This window comes from Prionailurus bengalensis, chromosome D3 (assembly GCF_016509475.1).
Source record: "Prionailurus bengalensis isolate Pbe53 chromosome D3, Fcat_Pben_1.1_paternal_pri, whole genome shotgun sequence".
Classification (NCBI taxonomy): Eukaryota; Metazoa; Chordata; class Mammalia; order Carnivora; family Felidae; genus Prionailurus; species Prionailurus bengalensis.
Genome location: NC_057356.1, coordinates 20,730,647 through 20,749,451, shown reverse-complemented (window position 1 = coordinate 20,749,451; position 18,805 = coordinate 20,730,647). Strand labels below are relative to the sequence as shown.

The following is an 18,805-nucleotide window of genomic DNA, read 5'->3' as shown; positions in this document are numbered from 1 at the left end:
GATCTATGTAAGAAAAACCAGAAAATTCTGATGAGCCAAATCAAAGAAGAACTACATACATTGAGAAATGTTCCATGTCTGTGGATAGGAAGAGTCACTATTTTCAAGATGTGAGTGCTTCCCAATTTGATCTATAGATCAATTGTCTCCTTCTCTCTGTGTTCCTCCCCCACTTGCAGTCTGTCTCTCTCTCTCTCTCTCAAAAATAAATATTAAAAAAGAAGTAATATATTAAAACAATGAAATGGAATCAGTAGTCAACAAACTCCCAGTAACATCCAGAACCAAAAGGCTTCATAGGCAAATTCTATCACATGTTTAAAGAAGAGTTAATACTTATTCTTCTCAAACTATTCCAAAATAGAAGAGGAAGGAAAACTTCCAAATTAATTCTATCAGGCCAGCATTACCTTGATATCAAAACCAGATAAAGACACCACAGGAAAAGAGAACTACAGGCCAATATCTCTGATGGACATATGCCAATACCTCCACAAAATACTAGCAAATTCATCCAACAATACATTAAGAAAATCATTTAACATGATCCAATGGGATTTATTTATGGGATGCAAGGGCGATTTAAATTTGAAAATCCATCAATATGATACTTCACATCAATAAGAGAAAAGATAAAATACATTCGATGATTTCAATAGATGCAGAAAAAACAATTTGGTAAAGTACAATATCCATCCATGATAAAAATCCTCAACAATGTAGGTTTAGAGGGAACATGACACAACATAATAAAGGCCATATATAAAAAACCCACAGTAATCATAGTGGAGAAAAGTTGAGAGTTTTCCCCTAAGGTCAGGAACAAGACAAGGATGTCTACTCTTGCCACTTTTATTCAACCTAGTACTGGAAGTCTTAGCCACAGCAATCAGAAAGCAAAAAGAAATTAAAAGTATCCAAATTGGTAAGGAACTATATCATACTGCAAAGGACATGGTACTATATATATATATATATAATTCTAAAGATTCCAACAAAAAACTACCGGAACCAATAAATAAATTCAGTAAAGTCAGAGGTTATAAAATCAATGTACAGAACTCTGTTGCATTTCTATACACTGATAATGAAGCCACAGAGAGAGAAATTAAGAAATCAATCTCATTGACAATTGAGTCAAGAATAATAAGATACCCAAGAATAAACTTAACCAAAGGGGTGAAAGACTTTTACTATGAAAACTATGAAGGATTGATGAAAGAAATTGAAGATGACACAAGAAATGAACAAACATCCCTGTCATGGATTGGAAGAACAAATATTGTTAAAATGTTTATACTACCCAAATCAATCTACAGATTTAAGGCAATTCCTATCAAAATGACAACAGCATTTTTCACAGAACTAGAACAAACAGTCCTAAAATTTATATGGAACCACAAAAGTTCCCAAATAGTGAAACAGTCTTGAAAAAGAAAACCAAAACTGGAGGTATCACCATTCCAGATTTCCATTTATATTAGAAAACTGTAGTAATCGAAACCATATGGTAATGGCACAAAAACAGACAAAAAAAAAAAAAAAAAAGGAAACAGAATAGAAAGCCCAGAAATAAGCCCAAGAGTATATGACCAATCAATGTTTGACAAAGGAGGCAAGAATACGGAATGGGAAAAAGACAGTCTTGTCAACAAATGGCGCTGGGAAAACTGGACAGCTACATGTAAAAGAACGAAACCAGACCACTTTCTTCCACCATACACAAAAATGAACTCAAAGTGGATTAAAGACCTAAATGTGAGACCTGAAAACATAAGAATTCTAGAGAGAACAGGCAGTTATCTCTCTGACATTGGCTGTAGCAACATTATTCTGGGGTTATCTCCTCAGGCAAGGGAAATAAAAGAAGAAATACACTATTGGGACTACATCAAAATAAAAAGCTTCTGCAGAGTGAAGAAAAAAATCGACAGAACTAGAAGGAAACCTGTTGAATGGGATTAGTCAAGGTCACTAACTTTTGCAAAGGAAGCCTGCATGCAATGGCGGACTGATGCGAGGTTCCATGATTTTTCCCTCTGATCCCTCTCAGAATCTAAAAGGCCTTCCCAGTTCCAGACTCACCATGGAAGGGGATGAACTTGCCGCTGTATTACAACAAAAGTTCTCCCTCTTCACCTTTATTCATTTGTCCTCTTGAGCAGCTGGTGACCCTGTGAGGGCTCCCCATCATCTCTGTGGACATATCCATTTCAGTGACTGCTGCTCAGAAAGTGATGGGGACGAGGAGAGTCTGATACTTACAAGAATGTAGGCTGGAGAATGGCTCCTCCATCTACCCTAAAGCTCTGTTCAGGGTGTTTTGAGAGCCCTTAGGTACAAGGAGAAGGATGTTCACCATCCGTGATGGGGAGTAACGACTCCGTTTGGATACATCTCTTCTTATTTCAGGAAAGTCACAAAATACATATGACATATATTTGCATCTAACAAAGGATTGAAATAATGAGGAAATTTGGGACATAGACTTCTTTATACATATTCCTTTCTACTGCAAACGGAAGGTGATTTAAGGAGAGAACTATTTTTTTTTTAATTTAAAAGATAAGACTTCTCAATAGTAAAAAACAATGTCAATTTAAAAACTGCAAATTATCTCAACAAAGGTGATATTCATGTGATATAAATAAGCTTGAGAAAAGCTGGTCAACATCATGTCAATAAGAAACTGCACAATAACACAGCAATGACATACTGTTACATAGCCATTAGAATGGCCAAAATCAAAACCACAGATGACACCAACGTCTGGCCAGGATATGGAGCAATGGAACTCTATTTCATTAGTGAGGGGAATTCAGGATGGTACGGCTACTTTGGAAAAGTTTTGGAAATTTCTTTTAAAACTGAACATTCTCTGAATTCTTGCCATTTGCAATAAACGTGGATGGAACTGGAGGGTAGTATGCTAAGCAAAATTAGTCAGAGAAAGACCAATATAATATGACTTCACTCATATGTGGAATTTAAGATACAAAACAGTTGAACACAAGAGAAGGAAAGAAAACATAACATAAAAACAGGGAGGGGACAAAACATAAGAGGCTCTTAAATATAAAGAACAAACAGAGGGTTGCTGGAGGGATTGTGGGAGGGGGGATGGGCTAAATGGGCAACAGGCATTAAGAAGACATTTGTTGGGATGAGCACAGCCTGTTATATGTAGGGGTGAATCACTGGATTCTACTCCCAAAATCATGATTGTTGCTAACTAACTTGGATGTAAATTAAAAAAAAAATTTTTTTAAACCCTCAAAAAACCAAAAAACAAACAAACAAAACCCTGGAACATTGTCTTGCTTTAAAATCCAGGGATCATGCGTCTTTGCATTTACCTAGAGGAGTTAAAAACAATATGTACAAAAAACCCCTGCACAAGTATGTTGACAGTGGCTTTATGCATAACTGCCCACACCTGGCAGCAGCCAACCGAAATGCCTTTCAGGAAGTGATAGGTAAGTAAATCCCAATGATAGAATATTGATCAGAGCTACAAAGATATGAGGCACCAAGGCATAAAAAGACACAGAGGACATTTTGTTGCACGTTGCTAAATGAAAGCAGCCAACGTGTAATGGCTGCATGCTGTGTGACTCCAAGCATGTAACATTCTCCAAAAAGACAAATCTATTTAGACAATAAAAGAATAGTGGTGGCAAGGGTTTGAGCATAGGGAGGGATGGACAGCTGGCGCACAGAGGTTTTTTTGTGGCAGTGGAAGTGTTCTGTGTGATTCTAAAATGGACATATATCAGTGTATAGCTCTTGAACCTATTGAATGAACAACGTCAAGAGTGAGCTTTGCTGTTGTAAAGTATAGACTTTGGGTGACAATGACAATGACAATGACAATGACTTTGGGTGACAATGGTTCATGGTTTATAACAAGTGACCACACTCATGCTAGAGTTGCATGATGGGAAAGACAAGGTGGTAGAGGGGGGTGTATTTGGGAAATCTGTAATTTCCACTAAATTCTTCTGCGACAATAAATCATAAAGTCTATTGATGTTTTTAAGTATTCAGTGGGCAAGACCAAATATATGGGGATGTCTGGGTCTTGGGCGGCAGGGGGCGCTGTGACCTGTCTCTGAGCCTTGTGTGCTGTGATCCCAGCTGGGAGCCACCTGGCTCTGGTTCTCACTGTGGCTTAGCATGTGGGTGCTCTCAGGCCGTTGGGGAGCCCCAGGTCAGGCCCTACAGCTTTCGCTCTATCCCCTCCTGGGGTGAGATTTCCAGACAAGGGTCAGGTTCAGGGTTCAGGCTGGGGCTGGCCAGCCAGGGGGAGGGGGCTGGTTTGCATGAAGGGTCTCTCCCTCCCCTTGGGCTGCTGGAGGCAATAAGAGAGACTCTGGGAGCCCGGCTGAGGGACATTGAGGACACACTGCTGAGCAGGGGTCTCCACCATGGCCTGGGCTCCTCTCTTGCTCACACTGCTGGCTCACTGCACAGGTGGCTGGAGGCTGGGATCAGGGCTGCAGATGAAAGGACTGTGGAACCATGTATGGGCTCTGTCCACTGACCCTTCTCTCTCACCCCGTGTCTCTCTTCTGACTTGCAGGGTCCTGGACCCAGTCGGTGGTGACTCAGCCATCTGAAGTGTCCAAGCCTGTGAATAAGAGTGTTACCATCTCCTGCACGGGAAGCAGCAGCAACGTTGGGGCTGGAGGTGTGTCTTGGTACCAGCAGCTCCCAGGCGGTGTCCCCAAAGTTCTCATCTATGGTAGCAGTGCTCGGCCTGCGGGGGTCCCGTCCAGATTCACAGGCTCCAGGTCAGGGAATGTGGCCTCCCTGAGCATTTCTAGCCTCCAGGCTGAGGATGAGGCTGATTATTACTGCTCAGTGTGGGACCACAGTCTCAAAGCTCACACACTGCTCCAGGCCTGTGGGGAAGTGAGATCCAAACCTGCTGTCCCCTCAGCAATGGGACTTCCTGTGCAGCTCACACCCCTTGGCCAACACAGCTGCTTCTTTGTTCGTTTCTTCTAAAAGTGGAGTCTTAGAGCAAGGCTAGGGAATTTTTTCTAGAAAAAGTGTCCTTGTTCTCCCAAATTGTGCCATTAAACCCAGCCCTACTCTGCAAAACATTGTCTGATTTTCTTCCATTGGGCAGGATTACTGTGCACCTGGGGTCAGGCTGTCCTGGGAATTGAGTCCCCATTGGGTCAGACGCAGGCAGATTCCATGTGTTCCTGATCAGGATAGATGACTGTACAGAGATCAGTCCCTCCACACCCTCTGGTGAACACCAGGTATGTGCCAGGCATGACCCTTGGGCTTAAGTACAGCGTGAGTGCGCTAGGGACAATCTATGTCCTCATGTTGCCGAAAATGTCCTGGGAGAGAAAGAGGAGAAACAAGCATGAATAGCAACACAAATAAGATGTTCCTGGAGAGTGAACAAGGGTGAGGCAGTGAGGTGGACCTGGAACATTGGAGGGGTTGACAGGAAACCCCCGAATCTGACGTGTTGTGATGATGTCTCAGTGCTGCATAGATGATCAAGGAGCCAGAGGGGAGCGTGAGGAGGGGACCAGGTAGAGGCTGTTCACTGTGTCCCCATCAGACCCCTCCTCCTCAGGTCAGGGGTCCAGCAAAACTGAATGGCAACATGCAGAAGAGTGAAACTGGACCTCTTTCTTGCACCATACACAACAATAAACCCAAAATGTACAGAAGACTAGACAGGAAGATAGGAAATCATCAAAATCCTAGAGGAGAACACTGGTGTAAACTCTTTGACCTTGGCTGGGGAAACTTCTTATGAGACACATTGCTGAAGGCAAGAAAGCACATGCAAACATTAATTACTGGGACTTCAAGACAAAATGCTTCTGCACAGCAAAGGAAACAATGAACAAAATGAAAAGGCAGCCTACAGAATGGGAGAAGGTATATGCAAAAAACATATCTGATAATAGGTTAATATCCAAAATCCATAAAGAACTTTTCAACCTCAACACCCCTAAAACAAATAACCCATATAAGAAATGGGCAGAAGACACGAATAGACACTTTTACAAAGAAGTCATCCAAATGGCTAACAGATACGCAACATCACTCATCCTCAGGGAAATAAAAATGAAAACCACGATGAGAATGCACCTCACACCTGTCAGAATGGCTACAATTAACAACACAAGGAACAACAGGTGTTGTCAAGGATGCAGAGAAAGGGGAACCCTCTTGCATTGTTGGTGGGAATGCAAGCTGGTGTAGTCACTCTAGAGAAGAGTACAGATGTTCCTCAAGAAACTAAAAATAGAAATACCCTATGATCCAGCAATTGTACTATTAGTTCTTTACCCAAAAGATACATAAGTATAGTTTCAAGGGGGTACATGCACCCCAATGTTATAGTAGCTTTTTTAATAGCCAAACTACGGAGAGAGCTCAAGTGTCCATCACCTGATTAATGGATAAAGACGTGGTCTGTATCTGCAAAGGAATATTACTCATCCATCAAAAAAAATGAAATCTTGTCATTTGCAATGACATGGTTGGAGCTAGAATGTTTCATGCTGAGTGAAATAAGTTAATCAGGGAAAGAAAAATACTGCATGATTTCACTCGTATCTGGAATTTAAGAAACAAAACAGATGGACATATGGGGAAGGGGTTGAAGAGAAGAGAGGGAAACAAACCTCTCAATGATAGAGAACAAAGTAGGAGCTGACAGTGGGAAGTAGATAGGAGATGGGCTAGATGGGTGATGGGTATTAAGGAGGGCACTTGTGATGAGCACTGGGTGTTGTATGTAAGTGATGAATCAATGAATTCTACTCCTGAAACCAATATTGCATTGTATCTTAACTACCTAAAATTTAAATGAAACAAATTAAAAAAATTCAATAAAGCCAAAATCACAAAAATAAATAAAAAAGATAAACTGTAATTTGAGACCATTCTCAGGAATCTTTGGCTACAAAATCACCCACATTCTCTTAAATTCAGCCCCCCCAAACTTATTCTTGGCAGGAAAACATTGTAGGATTTTCTCATATTAAAGAGAAATTCCAGGGTGCCAGGCACAGGCTGCCCTGAGGACAGAGTATGTGACAGGTCAGGAAAGACCAGAGACACAGAGTCCACCTGTGTCTGACTGAGGGTAGAGTACTGTCCAGATATTGTGCATCCACACCACCTACTGAACACCTAATATATGTTACACATGAGTCTAGGATGTGGGACACATCTGGACATGACAGGAAGGGTCCCCATGCTCAGGGAGCTGACAGTGTCTGGGGGAAGAGAGAGGACACAGAAGTTAAACATGTCTTCAAGGAGAGCTATGGCCCAGCAGCATGAGGAGGGGTGAGGTTGGTGCAGTAGAGCTGGAGCATTGGAGGGGTGAACAGGGAACCCCAGAATCTGATGTTTGGTAATGACATCCTAGTTCTGCATAGATGATGAAGGGACAGGAGGGGAGCATGAAGCTGTGACCCAGCAGGGACTGTGGAGTCTGTCCCAGTCAGACTAGGAGTTCTGGACAAGGGATTGAGTGAGGACGAAAGTCAGGGTCCTCATGACTTGGAGGAAGCAGGGACTGAGGATAGGGATTTGAAGGAGGGGAACCTGGTAGGGGGCTTGGGAACTGTGTGGAGAGGGGGCCCCATCAGCTGGAACAGTGTGGGAACCTATCTCTGATGCAGGAGGACTTCTACCTCATGTTTCCAGGAAATAGGATCAGCCCCTGACATAGGGAACTGTACATCAGGAGTCCTAGGAATTCACATATTTGCTTACTCTTGTCTGACCCTTCATGAAACTTCATGTGGGCCTGTTGTTGGTGGGGGGGAGAGTATTTCCTGAGTTCTTCAGGGTCCTTCTAGCTGGAATATGAATCAAATTTATATTTGGCAAATTAGCTGGAGAAAATGAAATTTAATAGCCTACATAAAGGGAATCCACAAAGACATGGAAGATTCAAAAGACAGGCAACATGACCCATGAATAAAGGAGGTAGGGGTCTCAGGTTCAAAGAGGAGAAAGACCATTTTTCGCAGGAAGGCCAGAGGAGATGTCTGGAAAACAAAGGTTGCTCCTCTCTATCTATCTTATCTATCTATCTATCTATCTATCATGTATAATCTATCATCTATCTATCTATCTATCTATATCTATCTTCCTATCTCTATCTATCATGTTTCTCATCTATCTATCATCTATCTCATCTCTATCTATCTTATCTATCTTGTCTATCTATCATCTATCATATATCTATCCATCTATCTCATGTATCTATTTATCTATCTATCATATATCTATCTCATCTATCTATGTATCATCTGTCTATCGTCTATTATCTATTTATTTATATTAACTTTTAAAAGCTTGTTTATTTATTTTAAGAGAGAGAGAGAGAAGGAGAAGTCAGAGAAAGAGGGGGAGAGAGAGAATCTCAAGCAGGCTCCACACTGTCAGTGCCAAGCCCAGTGTGGGGCTCAAACTCATGAACGGAAGATCATGACTTTATCTGGAATCAAGAGTAGGCCACTGAACTAAATGAGCCACTTAGGCAACCCCCCCTACTGTTGAGACACATGTCTTAGGTAAAGAGGGACACCAGTTGATAGCTCTCTTCCTGATACAAGTGGGCAGTTTGGGGGAAGGTATAGAACTTTTCCTAAATATGCTGAGTTTTATTTGCTTTTAACTTGAAATAATGCTCGTGCCAAAATGACCCATCTTGGGGCAAAACCCATGTTGGGGCAGCTTATTCCTGGCCAGTTTCCTCCCTCCTCTGAAACTTCCCTGAGATTGCACATGTTAAAGGTTGGGCTGGTAGATTGCTCAGTTTCTTGAACCTCCCCCGACAACAGGCCAGTTTAGTTAAACTCATTTCAGGAGGGGGTGATGTGAGTGCATTCTCCAAGTAAGGCCTGTGCTTCAAGAAATCAGGTATTAGGAGGCACTTCTATGGAAACAAACAAAAATGATGGTTAAAGATTGTATCAAATTATAAAGCAGTTCCTGAGTTTAAATTATGATATTGCTAAAGGATAATGAATGTACGAGTGCAAGTGTGTGTAATGTGATGGTGGGGGGGGGGAGAGCAAATGTGGAAGCACATTAATTGGGCAATCTGGTCAAGGGAATGTGAGAGCTCTTTATATTCTGGCAATTTTTCTGTTAAATGACATTATTTCAAATCCATCATTTAATACAAATTGTAAAATAGACAAAAACAAACACAACTTTTGTTCAATGAACCAAAGTCCTGATAAGCATAGGAAATATTTTGGCAAAACACAGTGCTTGTTTTCTAGGCAGATAATGTCAAAAGTGAACAAAATTGTTTGTTTATCATTTTTTTGGTAATAGCAGACCAAGAGTTCAAGACCGTTTAGTCCTTTTAAACAAGTGAAAACAATTTTAATTTTACATCCATGTATCTTGACATTAAAATTCACTTATTCACTTGAATGTTCTGAATTTTTTTTTTTAATTTTTTTTTCAACGTTTATTTATTTTTTGGGGGACAGAGAGAGACAGAGCATGAATGGGGGAGGGGCAGAGAGAGAGGGAGACACAGAATCGGAAACAGGCTCCAGGCTCTGAGCCATCAGCCCAGAGCCCGACGCGGGGCTGGAACTCACGGACCGCGAGATCGTGACCTGGCTGAAGTCGGACGCCTAACCGACTGCGCCACCCAGGCGCCCCTGAATGTTCTGAATTTTAACCAGTACTAACCACGTATCAAATTCCATTCCAGATTCCTTTTCCAAAATCCTAGTACAACCTTTTTTTCTACATTTAGATGTTTAAAGTTTGTTCATTTATTTTCATTTTTTTATTACAAATTTTTTAAGCGTTTATTCATTTTTGAGAGACAGAGTGAGGAAGAGGCAGAGAGTGGGAGACACAGAATCTGAAGCAGTCTCTAGGCTTTGAGTTGTCAGCACAGAGCCCTAGGTAGGGCTCCAACTCAGGAATAGTGAGGTCATAATCTGAGCCGAAGTCAGACACTTAACCCACTGAGCCAGCCAGGAGCCCCTATTTATTTATTTCTGAGAGGGGGTTGCAGAGACAGAGAGAGAGAGAGAGAGGGAGGAAGAAAGAGAATCCCAGGCAGCTCCACACTCAGTGCAGAGTCCGATTTGGGTCTGGATCCCAGGACTGCGAGATCATGACCTGAGCCAATATCAAGATTCACAGGCTCCATTTGGTCAGGACTGCATGTGTCCTTCCCGCTAGAAATGTCCACCCCTAGAAATGTACCCCCCCCCCCCCCCCCCCCCCCCCCCCCCCCCCCCCCCCCCCCCCCCCCCCCCCCCCCCCCCCCCCCCCCCCCCCCCCCCCCCAGTTCACAGGGGAAACCTGATCAGTGACAGCACAGCAGGACCTTTCTCTTTCCCAGGAGGGTCATTCTCAGGTTATGGAAACAGGCATCAGGGAAGCCAGAGGTAGGAAAGGAGAGGTTCACCTAGAGACCAGCAGGGGGCACTGTGACACTGTGTCTGGGGCTTTCTGCAGGACAGGGGCATCCAGCTGGGCAGTCCTCCACTGACAGAAAGCATGGACTGGGCCCCTTGCATCCAGTGGGGCCAGGGCAGGTGTGTCCGGTCAGGACCTGGAGGAGTCCCTGGACCTGGGGCTGTGTGTGGTCCCCACAGCTGCTGCCTCCAGGCCCACCCAGGGGAACCCAGTGCATCAGGAAGTCTCCGTGTCCAAGGGCCACAGACCCTGTGTGTACACATGGAGAAGAGGCAGGGGTGGGTCCCATTTGCATGAGCAGCCCCTCCTCTGTGACCCTGTGGACAGGGGATAAGACAGGCCAGGGGCAGTCCAGCCCCAGTTCTGTGGCCTAAGAAGGGCGTCTCTGTGTGTCACCATGGCCTGGATCCCCATCCTCCTCGTGCTCCTCTGTCACTGCACAGGTAGGGATAGGATCCAGGGCACCAGGGTGGGCCCGCAGCCAGAGTCAAATCCCTGTGGCTCAGCTCCCTAATCTCATGTACCCTGTCCCTTGTCTTCCCTCTGCTGTGTCTGTGTTTGCAGGTTCCCTGTCCCAGCCTGTCGTGACTCAGCCAGCCTCCCTCTCTGCATCTCTGGGAGCAACAGCCAGACTCACCTGCACCCTGAGCAGGGACATCAATGTTGGAAGCTATAACATATACTGGTACCAACAGAAGCCAAGGAACCCTCCCCGGTATCTCCTGTACTACTACTCAGACTCAGATAAGCACCAGGGCCCTGGCATCCCCAGCCACTTCTCTGGGTCCAAAGATGCCTCAGCCAATGCAGGGCTTCTGCTCATCTCTGCAGCCTGAGGACGAGGCTGACTATTACTGTGCAATCGGGCACAGTAGTGCTGGTCAGAGTGACACGAACTCATGGGGAGGTGGGACAAATACCTCACCCTGCTCAGATCCCTGCACTCTGACTCTCTTCCAGTTGAAAATAACTTGAATGCACACTGACTGTCTTTGGAAGTAGCTTCCAGGTCACAATACACTTCCTCCTCCCAGCATCCTATTCAACCTCTTTCTACTGTCAGGAAAACTAACAAGCCAACAAACAAACAGGCAACAAAGAAACCCACGACAATGCCGACATTTTGTCTGGTGGTTAAAGTGTAAAACTCAGAGAGTGTTGAGCTGGCCCTTTTTCTCTTTACAAAGGCACATCCACTGTCTTAGTTTTCTGATCAGAGTCTGGACCATCACAGCAGGTGGACAGTCCTCCAGAATGTGGAGTCTGTTCCTCCAGGGATTGGGGCAGAGGCTCCCTTCCCTCCAGGTTCCTGTGCTCAGAGCTGGCTGAACAGCTGTGTGTTCCAGGTAGGATGTACTAAATAAGATTGGTGCCGAGGGAGGACTCAGAAGAGAAGAAATAGCAGGCACAGAGCTGGCTGGGCCACCAGGCTAGCTACTTGTCCCTGAAATTGTGATGTCAGGGGACGGTGATTAGCCAGGGGAGAAATTTCAGGTGTCAGAAAAACTCTCAGGAGTGCTTGTGAAGGTAAGTTGCAGGGGCTCCATCATTGCTACAAAATGCTGGGTCCGCTCTTGGGAAGGTGGGAAGTAGATCCCGCAGATGTGAATATACCAAAGCTGACACCATCAGGGACTTTGGGTACCCCTGTGGCTGGTTTCCTGAACTCCCAGGCCCTGACTCTGTCCTCCTCTCTTCTCCTGTGACATCAGGGCTCATCAGTGATCCAAGCAGCAGGGAGGCTGTGGGGCGACAGGGCAGGAGGTCCCCTATCTGTGCACAAAGAAGTCCAGTCCTATGTCTTTCCAGAAGGAAGTTCTTCCATTTGTGACAACATGGACGAACCTGCCAGATATTACCCTAGGAGGAATAAGCCCTACAGAGAAAGACAAATGCCATATGATCTCATTTATATGTGGAATTTACAAGAAAAATAATTTTAAAAATTACTGTCAAGTTTTACTGATGATGATGAGTTAGAATAGGGTACCACATACCAGGACAAGAAGGATATTTGTATAAGTACATCTTCTTACATATAATTTGATTTTGAACTGATAATTTATAGTGATGAGAATAAACACAACAAGATTTATTATTTTAATCACTCTGTATTGTGCAATTCAGAGATACTGAGTATACTCACAATGTTTTGTAACCACCACAACTATCCATTTCCAGAGCTTTTCCATCATCATCCCGAGCACCCAACAGGGGAATGGGTAATCTGGAATGGCAGAGGAGCCAGGGCCCAGGAACCCATTTCAATGCAGGAAGCAGCAGAGGGCAGAGGGCAGCTCCCATGGGGCTCTTTGCAGATGTGGCCGGACCCAGGTGGGAGCGTTCGTTAGGCTGTGCTTCTTACCCCAGAATGACCATCTGGGTGCACGCTGCAGCCCATGGCATGGGGATCCTTGTGCCTGCTGCAGGGGGTCCAGAAACTCCAGCTTTCTTTCCCCAAATGTGTCAGGGAACATCCGTGAGAACTGAGGACCTCCTATGAGGCATCTGCTGTATGATTCATGCTTATTCTTCTCTGAATTCCCTGCAGAATCCATGTGTGCTCTCCTCCAGACACTGAGGAAAGCCCTCATTTTCAGTCTACATTCTCTGTGCTTGTCAAGGGGAACTTGCACTTATTTCTGGTCTTTTTATTTATATTATTTGGATACTTTTAGCTTTATTTATTTATTTTAAGAGACAGAGAGAGAGAGAGAGAGAGAGAGAGGAAGGAGCAGAGAGAGAGGGAGAGATTATCTCAAGCAAGCTCAGAACCCGGCTCAGGGCTCAATTATAGAAGTTGAGGTCATGACCTGACCTGAAATCAAGAGTCTGACACCCAACTGACTGAGCCACCCTATTTCTGGCTTTTTGAATCTGGAGCATTGATGTATGTGTCTCTTTTGGGGCTGATACCATACCAGTTATAGGTAATATAGAAAATGCAAAGTTTTATAGATGATAGATAGATAGAATATACTCATGTGATCTATGTCCATGCACCGTCATAAGTTGACCTACCTCATCGAGGTCAGTGCAGTGGGTAATGGGGACTGGCCCAAAAGAATGGGAAGTGAGATGAGAAGCCTGGGCTGTCCCCTCAGGGCTCCTGAAAAAGGCTGTGGAAGGGCGTGCATGCTCTCCAATCTTGACTCACTGGACGGAAACATCCTCCCCAAGTGGTCATTGAGTCTTGGCCCCAACAACACAAGTCTCGAAGTAGTGGGAAGAGCCCAGGGTGATTCATGCTGAGGAGGCCCTGTGTCTGCAGCAAGGACTGAGGTGTGGTGGCACCTGCAGCACAGGAAGAAGCCCTGAGGGAGGAGAAGATCTGGCCCTGTGTGGGGGTGGACAGTATGCCAGGCTGACTGAAGTCCTTAGTGCCCTGGTGTCTCTCTCACAGCTCCAGGATGTCCCTTCCAGTCATGGGTGCGGCTGGACACTGAGACAGCAGGGGGCGCTGTGGGCCTGTCCCTGAGGGGTGTGTGTGGGGGCAGGGGTCCCAGCTGAGCACCCAGGCCTGGAGCCCTGCCTTGTGCCCCCTGCAAAATTGTGCCTAGAGGAGTTTCCCTAGTCCCACCCACCCCACACTCAGCTGTCACCACATTCAGTCCCAGGGGAGGGAGAGATTTGCATGAAGGCTTCCCCTCTGTCTTCCAGGAAGGGAGAGGATAAGAGAGGTTTGTGCAGGTCTCTCCCTTGAGGGCTCAGGACCACAGCCTGGGGTGTCTCCACCCTGGCCTGCATGCCTCCCCTCCTTACCTTCCATGCTCTCTGCTCAGGTTACTGGCTGTGGAAAGCGGAAGAATTGCTTCTGGGGGACCCCTAAGTTGCTTGTTTCCCCCATTTTGAGAACACACTGTGGGTAATAACCTGATACTGACCTGTGTTTCTACTGCTCTGTTGCTGGGTCCTGGGCACTGTCTGTGTTGACACAGGAAGCCTCTTTATCAGGGTCTGTGAGCTAGAAGGTCACCCTCACTCTCACTGGAATCAGCAACAATGTTGGGTCGTATTAGGTGGGCTGGTACCCACAGATTCACCACCGTGTCCCCAAAGCTGAGATGCTCAGAAGCACTAGGCCCTCCGGGATCCCAGCTGGGTTCTCGAGAACAGGGCCTCTCTGATCATCTCAGGCCTGTGGCCTGAGGACGAGGCTGGTCATTACTGACACAGTGCTCTAAGCCCGTGGGCAAATGATACAGCAACGTGCCCCAGTTTCCCATGGTCACTGCCAGTGACAAATAAACAGGGAGACCGTGGACACCCTGGAGGGTCTGAGGGTCTGACTCTCTGAGCACAGAACAACTATGAAGAGTCAGTGACAGTAGCTTCGTCTCGTGTTGTTTTCTTCTAAAAATAAGACAAATCTCTTAAGATAATTTACAGGCATAAAGTGCAGTGATTTAAATGGTACGATTCAGTGGTCTGTAGTATGTTTCCTGAGTTTGGCAAACATCATCAGGATCAAATTGACAACATTTCCATCACCTGCAGAAAAACCCCTGACCCCCGAGCAGTGAGTCCATGGCCCCCCTGCATCAGCCCTTTGGAGCCAAAAATTCCTTTCTGTCTGCAGTGATTTTCCTGTTGTGCACATTTCACAGGTGCCGAATCACACCACGTGCCCCCGGAAGAGCACCTTTCAGTGGCATCAGCGTGTGCATTGTTGTAGGAACATCACAGGCACCATATTTAAATACAGGGAACGTTTCATCCTTTCATCTAGAGATGTGCTCATCTTGTGCAGAGGACACGCGGATCTATCTAGATGGCTGCAATTTTAATAGAGGCTGTCTAAATAACATAATTATTTTCCAGGATGGTGTGTAATCACAGATTCTTCTTTAAAAGTTTATTTTCCGATGAATATTGTCCCCCATTGTCATTTTTTATTTTGTAGATTTCTGCATGCTGAAATTTTGTTCAATAATTTAGCCGGTGTTGTTTATTATTATGAAAAATAATATTATGTGTTACGGTCCATATTTCAAGTTTTTGTCTCATACATTTTTTCTTTCCTTGGGTGGGGTGTGGGCTCTGTGGCCTTTCTCTTTTTCCCATTCTCTCATGCCCGGCAGACTGTACATGTCTCCTCCCCACTCTTTTTCCTTAGTGAAATGTTTCCAGAGCGTCCTTCCTGATTTGGGTTTCTCACCCATCTGCCCACAGCACTGCATCTGAGACCTCCCGTTTCACTATTGCTCGCCCTGGATGCCCGTCCTGTGGTCAGGGCTTGGGTCTCTCCACTTGCTGTCCTGTGTCTTCACTCTCAGGGGCTTTTTCGAGTGATGGTGGTTCAGACCCACAGCTAGCTTTCCCCTTCTGTCACCCCAGCCTTTTCGGGAACTGACTTCTCTTTCCACTGACGCTCATGATTTGTGGTGTGAGCCTGGGCGCGAGGCCACCAGGGATTCTTAACAACAGATACCTTTAAAATTATTTCATTTTTTTCTAACTTACTTTGATATAAAGGGTGAAAATGAGCAAAGATAATTTTAAGAAAACTGTTACTCAGTATTTTCTGAAATTTCTTATTAATAGACTTAAATGTCACTAAAACCACAGGTAGAGAGTAGAGAGAAGAAGGCAGGTTTCCAAGTTAAGGGATGAAATATATTACTTAGAAGTGTTGGAGCTACTTTGAGTTCACTCCTTGGTGAGGTACAGGCAGAGGCTTCAGCAGATGCTGTCACACAAAGGAAACTTTATTTGCCACAGATAAGGGGATCAGGGACAAGAATTATCAAAGCTGTGACTCCCTGAGTGGAGGCGAGTGGGTTCCTTTCGTTCGGGGTCAGGATGGATACCCAGAAAAGGGAGTTTTGTCATCTTATGCAAGAGTGGGCATGAGGTTGTGCAGGAATATGGAGAACAGGAGCTTGTGTCCCCATCATGTGGTAGGTTAATGAAGCTTGTCCTCCTCCTAGGGCAGAGACTTAACGTTATAAAGAGGCAGAGGTCCCTGGAGGACACTCCCTGGTCCATCTGCACTGGTGAAGCTGTTGAAGGAGATAAAACTGGTCTAGGCTCCCAGGCTCTTTCTGCTGTTTGCCTCTGAAATAGATGAACTTCCTGTGAAAAGAAGGGGTGACAGTGGGGGTCCTGCTGGTGACTGTTTTAACCTCATTACCCTGTGGGGCAAGGTTTCAATCCTGCAAAAACAACTCAAGCATGTGCTTTAGGTCAAAGTTTACTTTTGTTCCTGCACTGGGACTTTTCCTCTGGGTCATTGTCTCTGAAGCACTCAGGCTATTTCCTGGCCTGGTGGAGACTGGTAGGTTGGCATCTCCTTTGTTCTCCTCAAACCCTGAACTCCTGACCTTGTTGCATTTCTGTTTTCTTTTCCTCCCAGGAAAGTGCTCAGTATGGGTGTTGGGCAAGTAGAACCTGCAGGGCACAGACCACAGAAAATAGCTGGGGGCCTCAAATGAGTGCTCTTGGGGCAGGAAAGCTGTCTCCTCTTTATATACAGAGATTGTTTTCCCACCTGGGGACCCCTTCAGTTCTGCTTTCAGATGACTCAGGGTATTTAGTTTAAAAACACTGTGCTAACAAGCAGCCTTGGGCGGTTTAGTCAGTTAAACGTCTGACCTCAGCTCAAGTCATGATCTCCTGGTTTGTGATTTCAATTCCCAAGTCCACCTGTCTGCTGTCAGCAAGGAGCCAGCCTAGGGGCTAAAGCAGACAGGGGGAACAACCTCAGGGTTAACAAGGCACCTTTTCTTTTGTTAACCATCTTTGCTCTGGGCTGCTTTGCCTGCAGCGTAGAGGTCTGTAGCTCAATTTACCTCTTTACCTAACTTGGTCCTTTCCTCCAGTGAAAGCAGTTTTTCTGCTATAGTACTAAGTTCGAGAGTGCTTCTGCCTTGAACGCCTAATCTTGCTTACCTCATATACCTTTGTATGGGGAGCCTTTGTGCCTGTTCTTATTTTAGGCCTTTTCCCCTTCCTCTCTACTGTGGGGGTTCTGCACCCCTTTCTATTCTGGGGTGCCTTTACATCCCCCTAGTCTTGGGGTGCCAATCTGTTTTGCCCAAATTCAGTTGTGAGCATCCTATGGCTTTGTATTTCTTTATGTCATATTAACCCGTTGGTGTAAGCCCAGGGAACTCCTAAGCTCATCCCCCACAGTGAACATCATCTTTTGTCGTCAATAAGGAAACAAAACACGAGCCTGCTAACAATTAGTGGGTGATGCCATGAAAATTATCTTCTAGCTTCTACTTTCCAGTGTGGATTCTGGATGGAAGATATTTTCTCACTTCAAGGAGACTGAGGAAGTCTGACTGTGCACTGTAGATACGGACAGCCCTAACAATGGACGACAGACAGGAATGTGAGAAATGAAGGATCACAGGGTGTCTGACTTGGGATGCCCCAAAGAGCAGCAGGGTCAGTCATCATGGCCATGTGCACCTGCAGCCAGGCAGCTGGGGGCTCAGCTGCAGCGGGAGCAGTATTTGGATTTGATGGGGTGAGTGGTTAGTAAGGCGGGTGGGATTAAACCTTGAGGGGTATGTGGGATGGATTGTGATCATGCTAATGATGACCCAGGATTTTAAGAAAGTGAGGAGGGATAGGGAGTCTAAGGAAGTGAAGAAACCAGCAGGAGAAGGGCGAGAGAAAATGCCATTTTTTCCATGTCATAAGTGTCCTCTCACCCACCCTCATATTGGACAAGAGGGAGTGGTATCTCTCTTAGGAGGCTTCCTTCCTTGTCTCCTTGTCACCAAAGTAGAAGTAGAAATAAACCAGTCGTGATAAAAGTCAAAGTATTAAATGACAGATGAGGGGCCCCTGGGTGGCTCCATCACTTAAATATCTGACTTGGGTTCAGGTCATGATCTCATGGCTACCGAGTTCAAGTGCCATGTCGGGCTCTCTGCTGACACCTCGGAGCCTCCAGCCTGCTTCCCATTCTGTCTCCCTCTCTCTCCGCCCTTCCCCCACTTGGGTTCTGTCTTTTTCTCAATCAAATATATATAAACTTTTAAAAATTAAAAAAGAAAGACAGATGAAAACATCTCCCTCACTCTCAGGTAGGTTTAATTCTCTTCCACTTCCTTCACAGCTTAAAACCAATTTGGGCTCATGGAAAAGAAAGAATGAATATATGAATGAGAGTGATAAAAGTTTTCAGAGAACCAACGATAAAAGAGTACATCTTCAGTTTGGTAAAGAGAACTATAAAACACTTTCCCTTCGTTGAACACACAGAGATGGAGCACTGAAAGCTTTCCCACCACGGGTAGGGAGCAAGGCCACCATGTCCTATCTCAACACTGCTGTTCCATAGGACTGGATGTGCCAGACAGAACCATAATGGAAGACAAACAATGAGAGG

General features: G+C 45.2%; 3 gene segments (V, D, J or C); all 3 read left to right on the top strand.

Moving 5' to 3' along the window:
- LOC122470388 overlaps window positions 1–18,805 on the top strand; it is a 901,179-nt gene that overhangs the window by 66,537 nt on the left and 815,837 nt on the right.
- On the top strand, window positions 4,379–5,106 carry LOC122470941. The segment is given in 2 exon segments: window positions 4,379–4,473; window positions 4,583–5,106. Coding segments are annotated over 2 exon segments (474 nt in total).
- Window positions 10,768–11,309, top strand: LOC122470947. The segment is given in 2 exon segments: window positions 10,768–10,901; window positions 11,023–11,309. Coding segments are annotated over 2 exon segments (318 nt in total).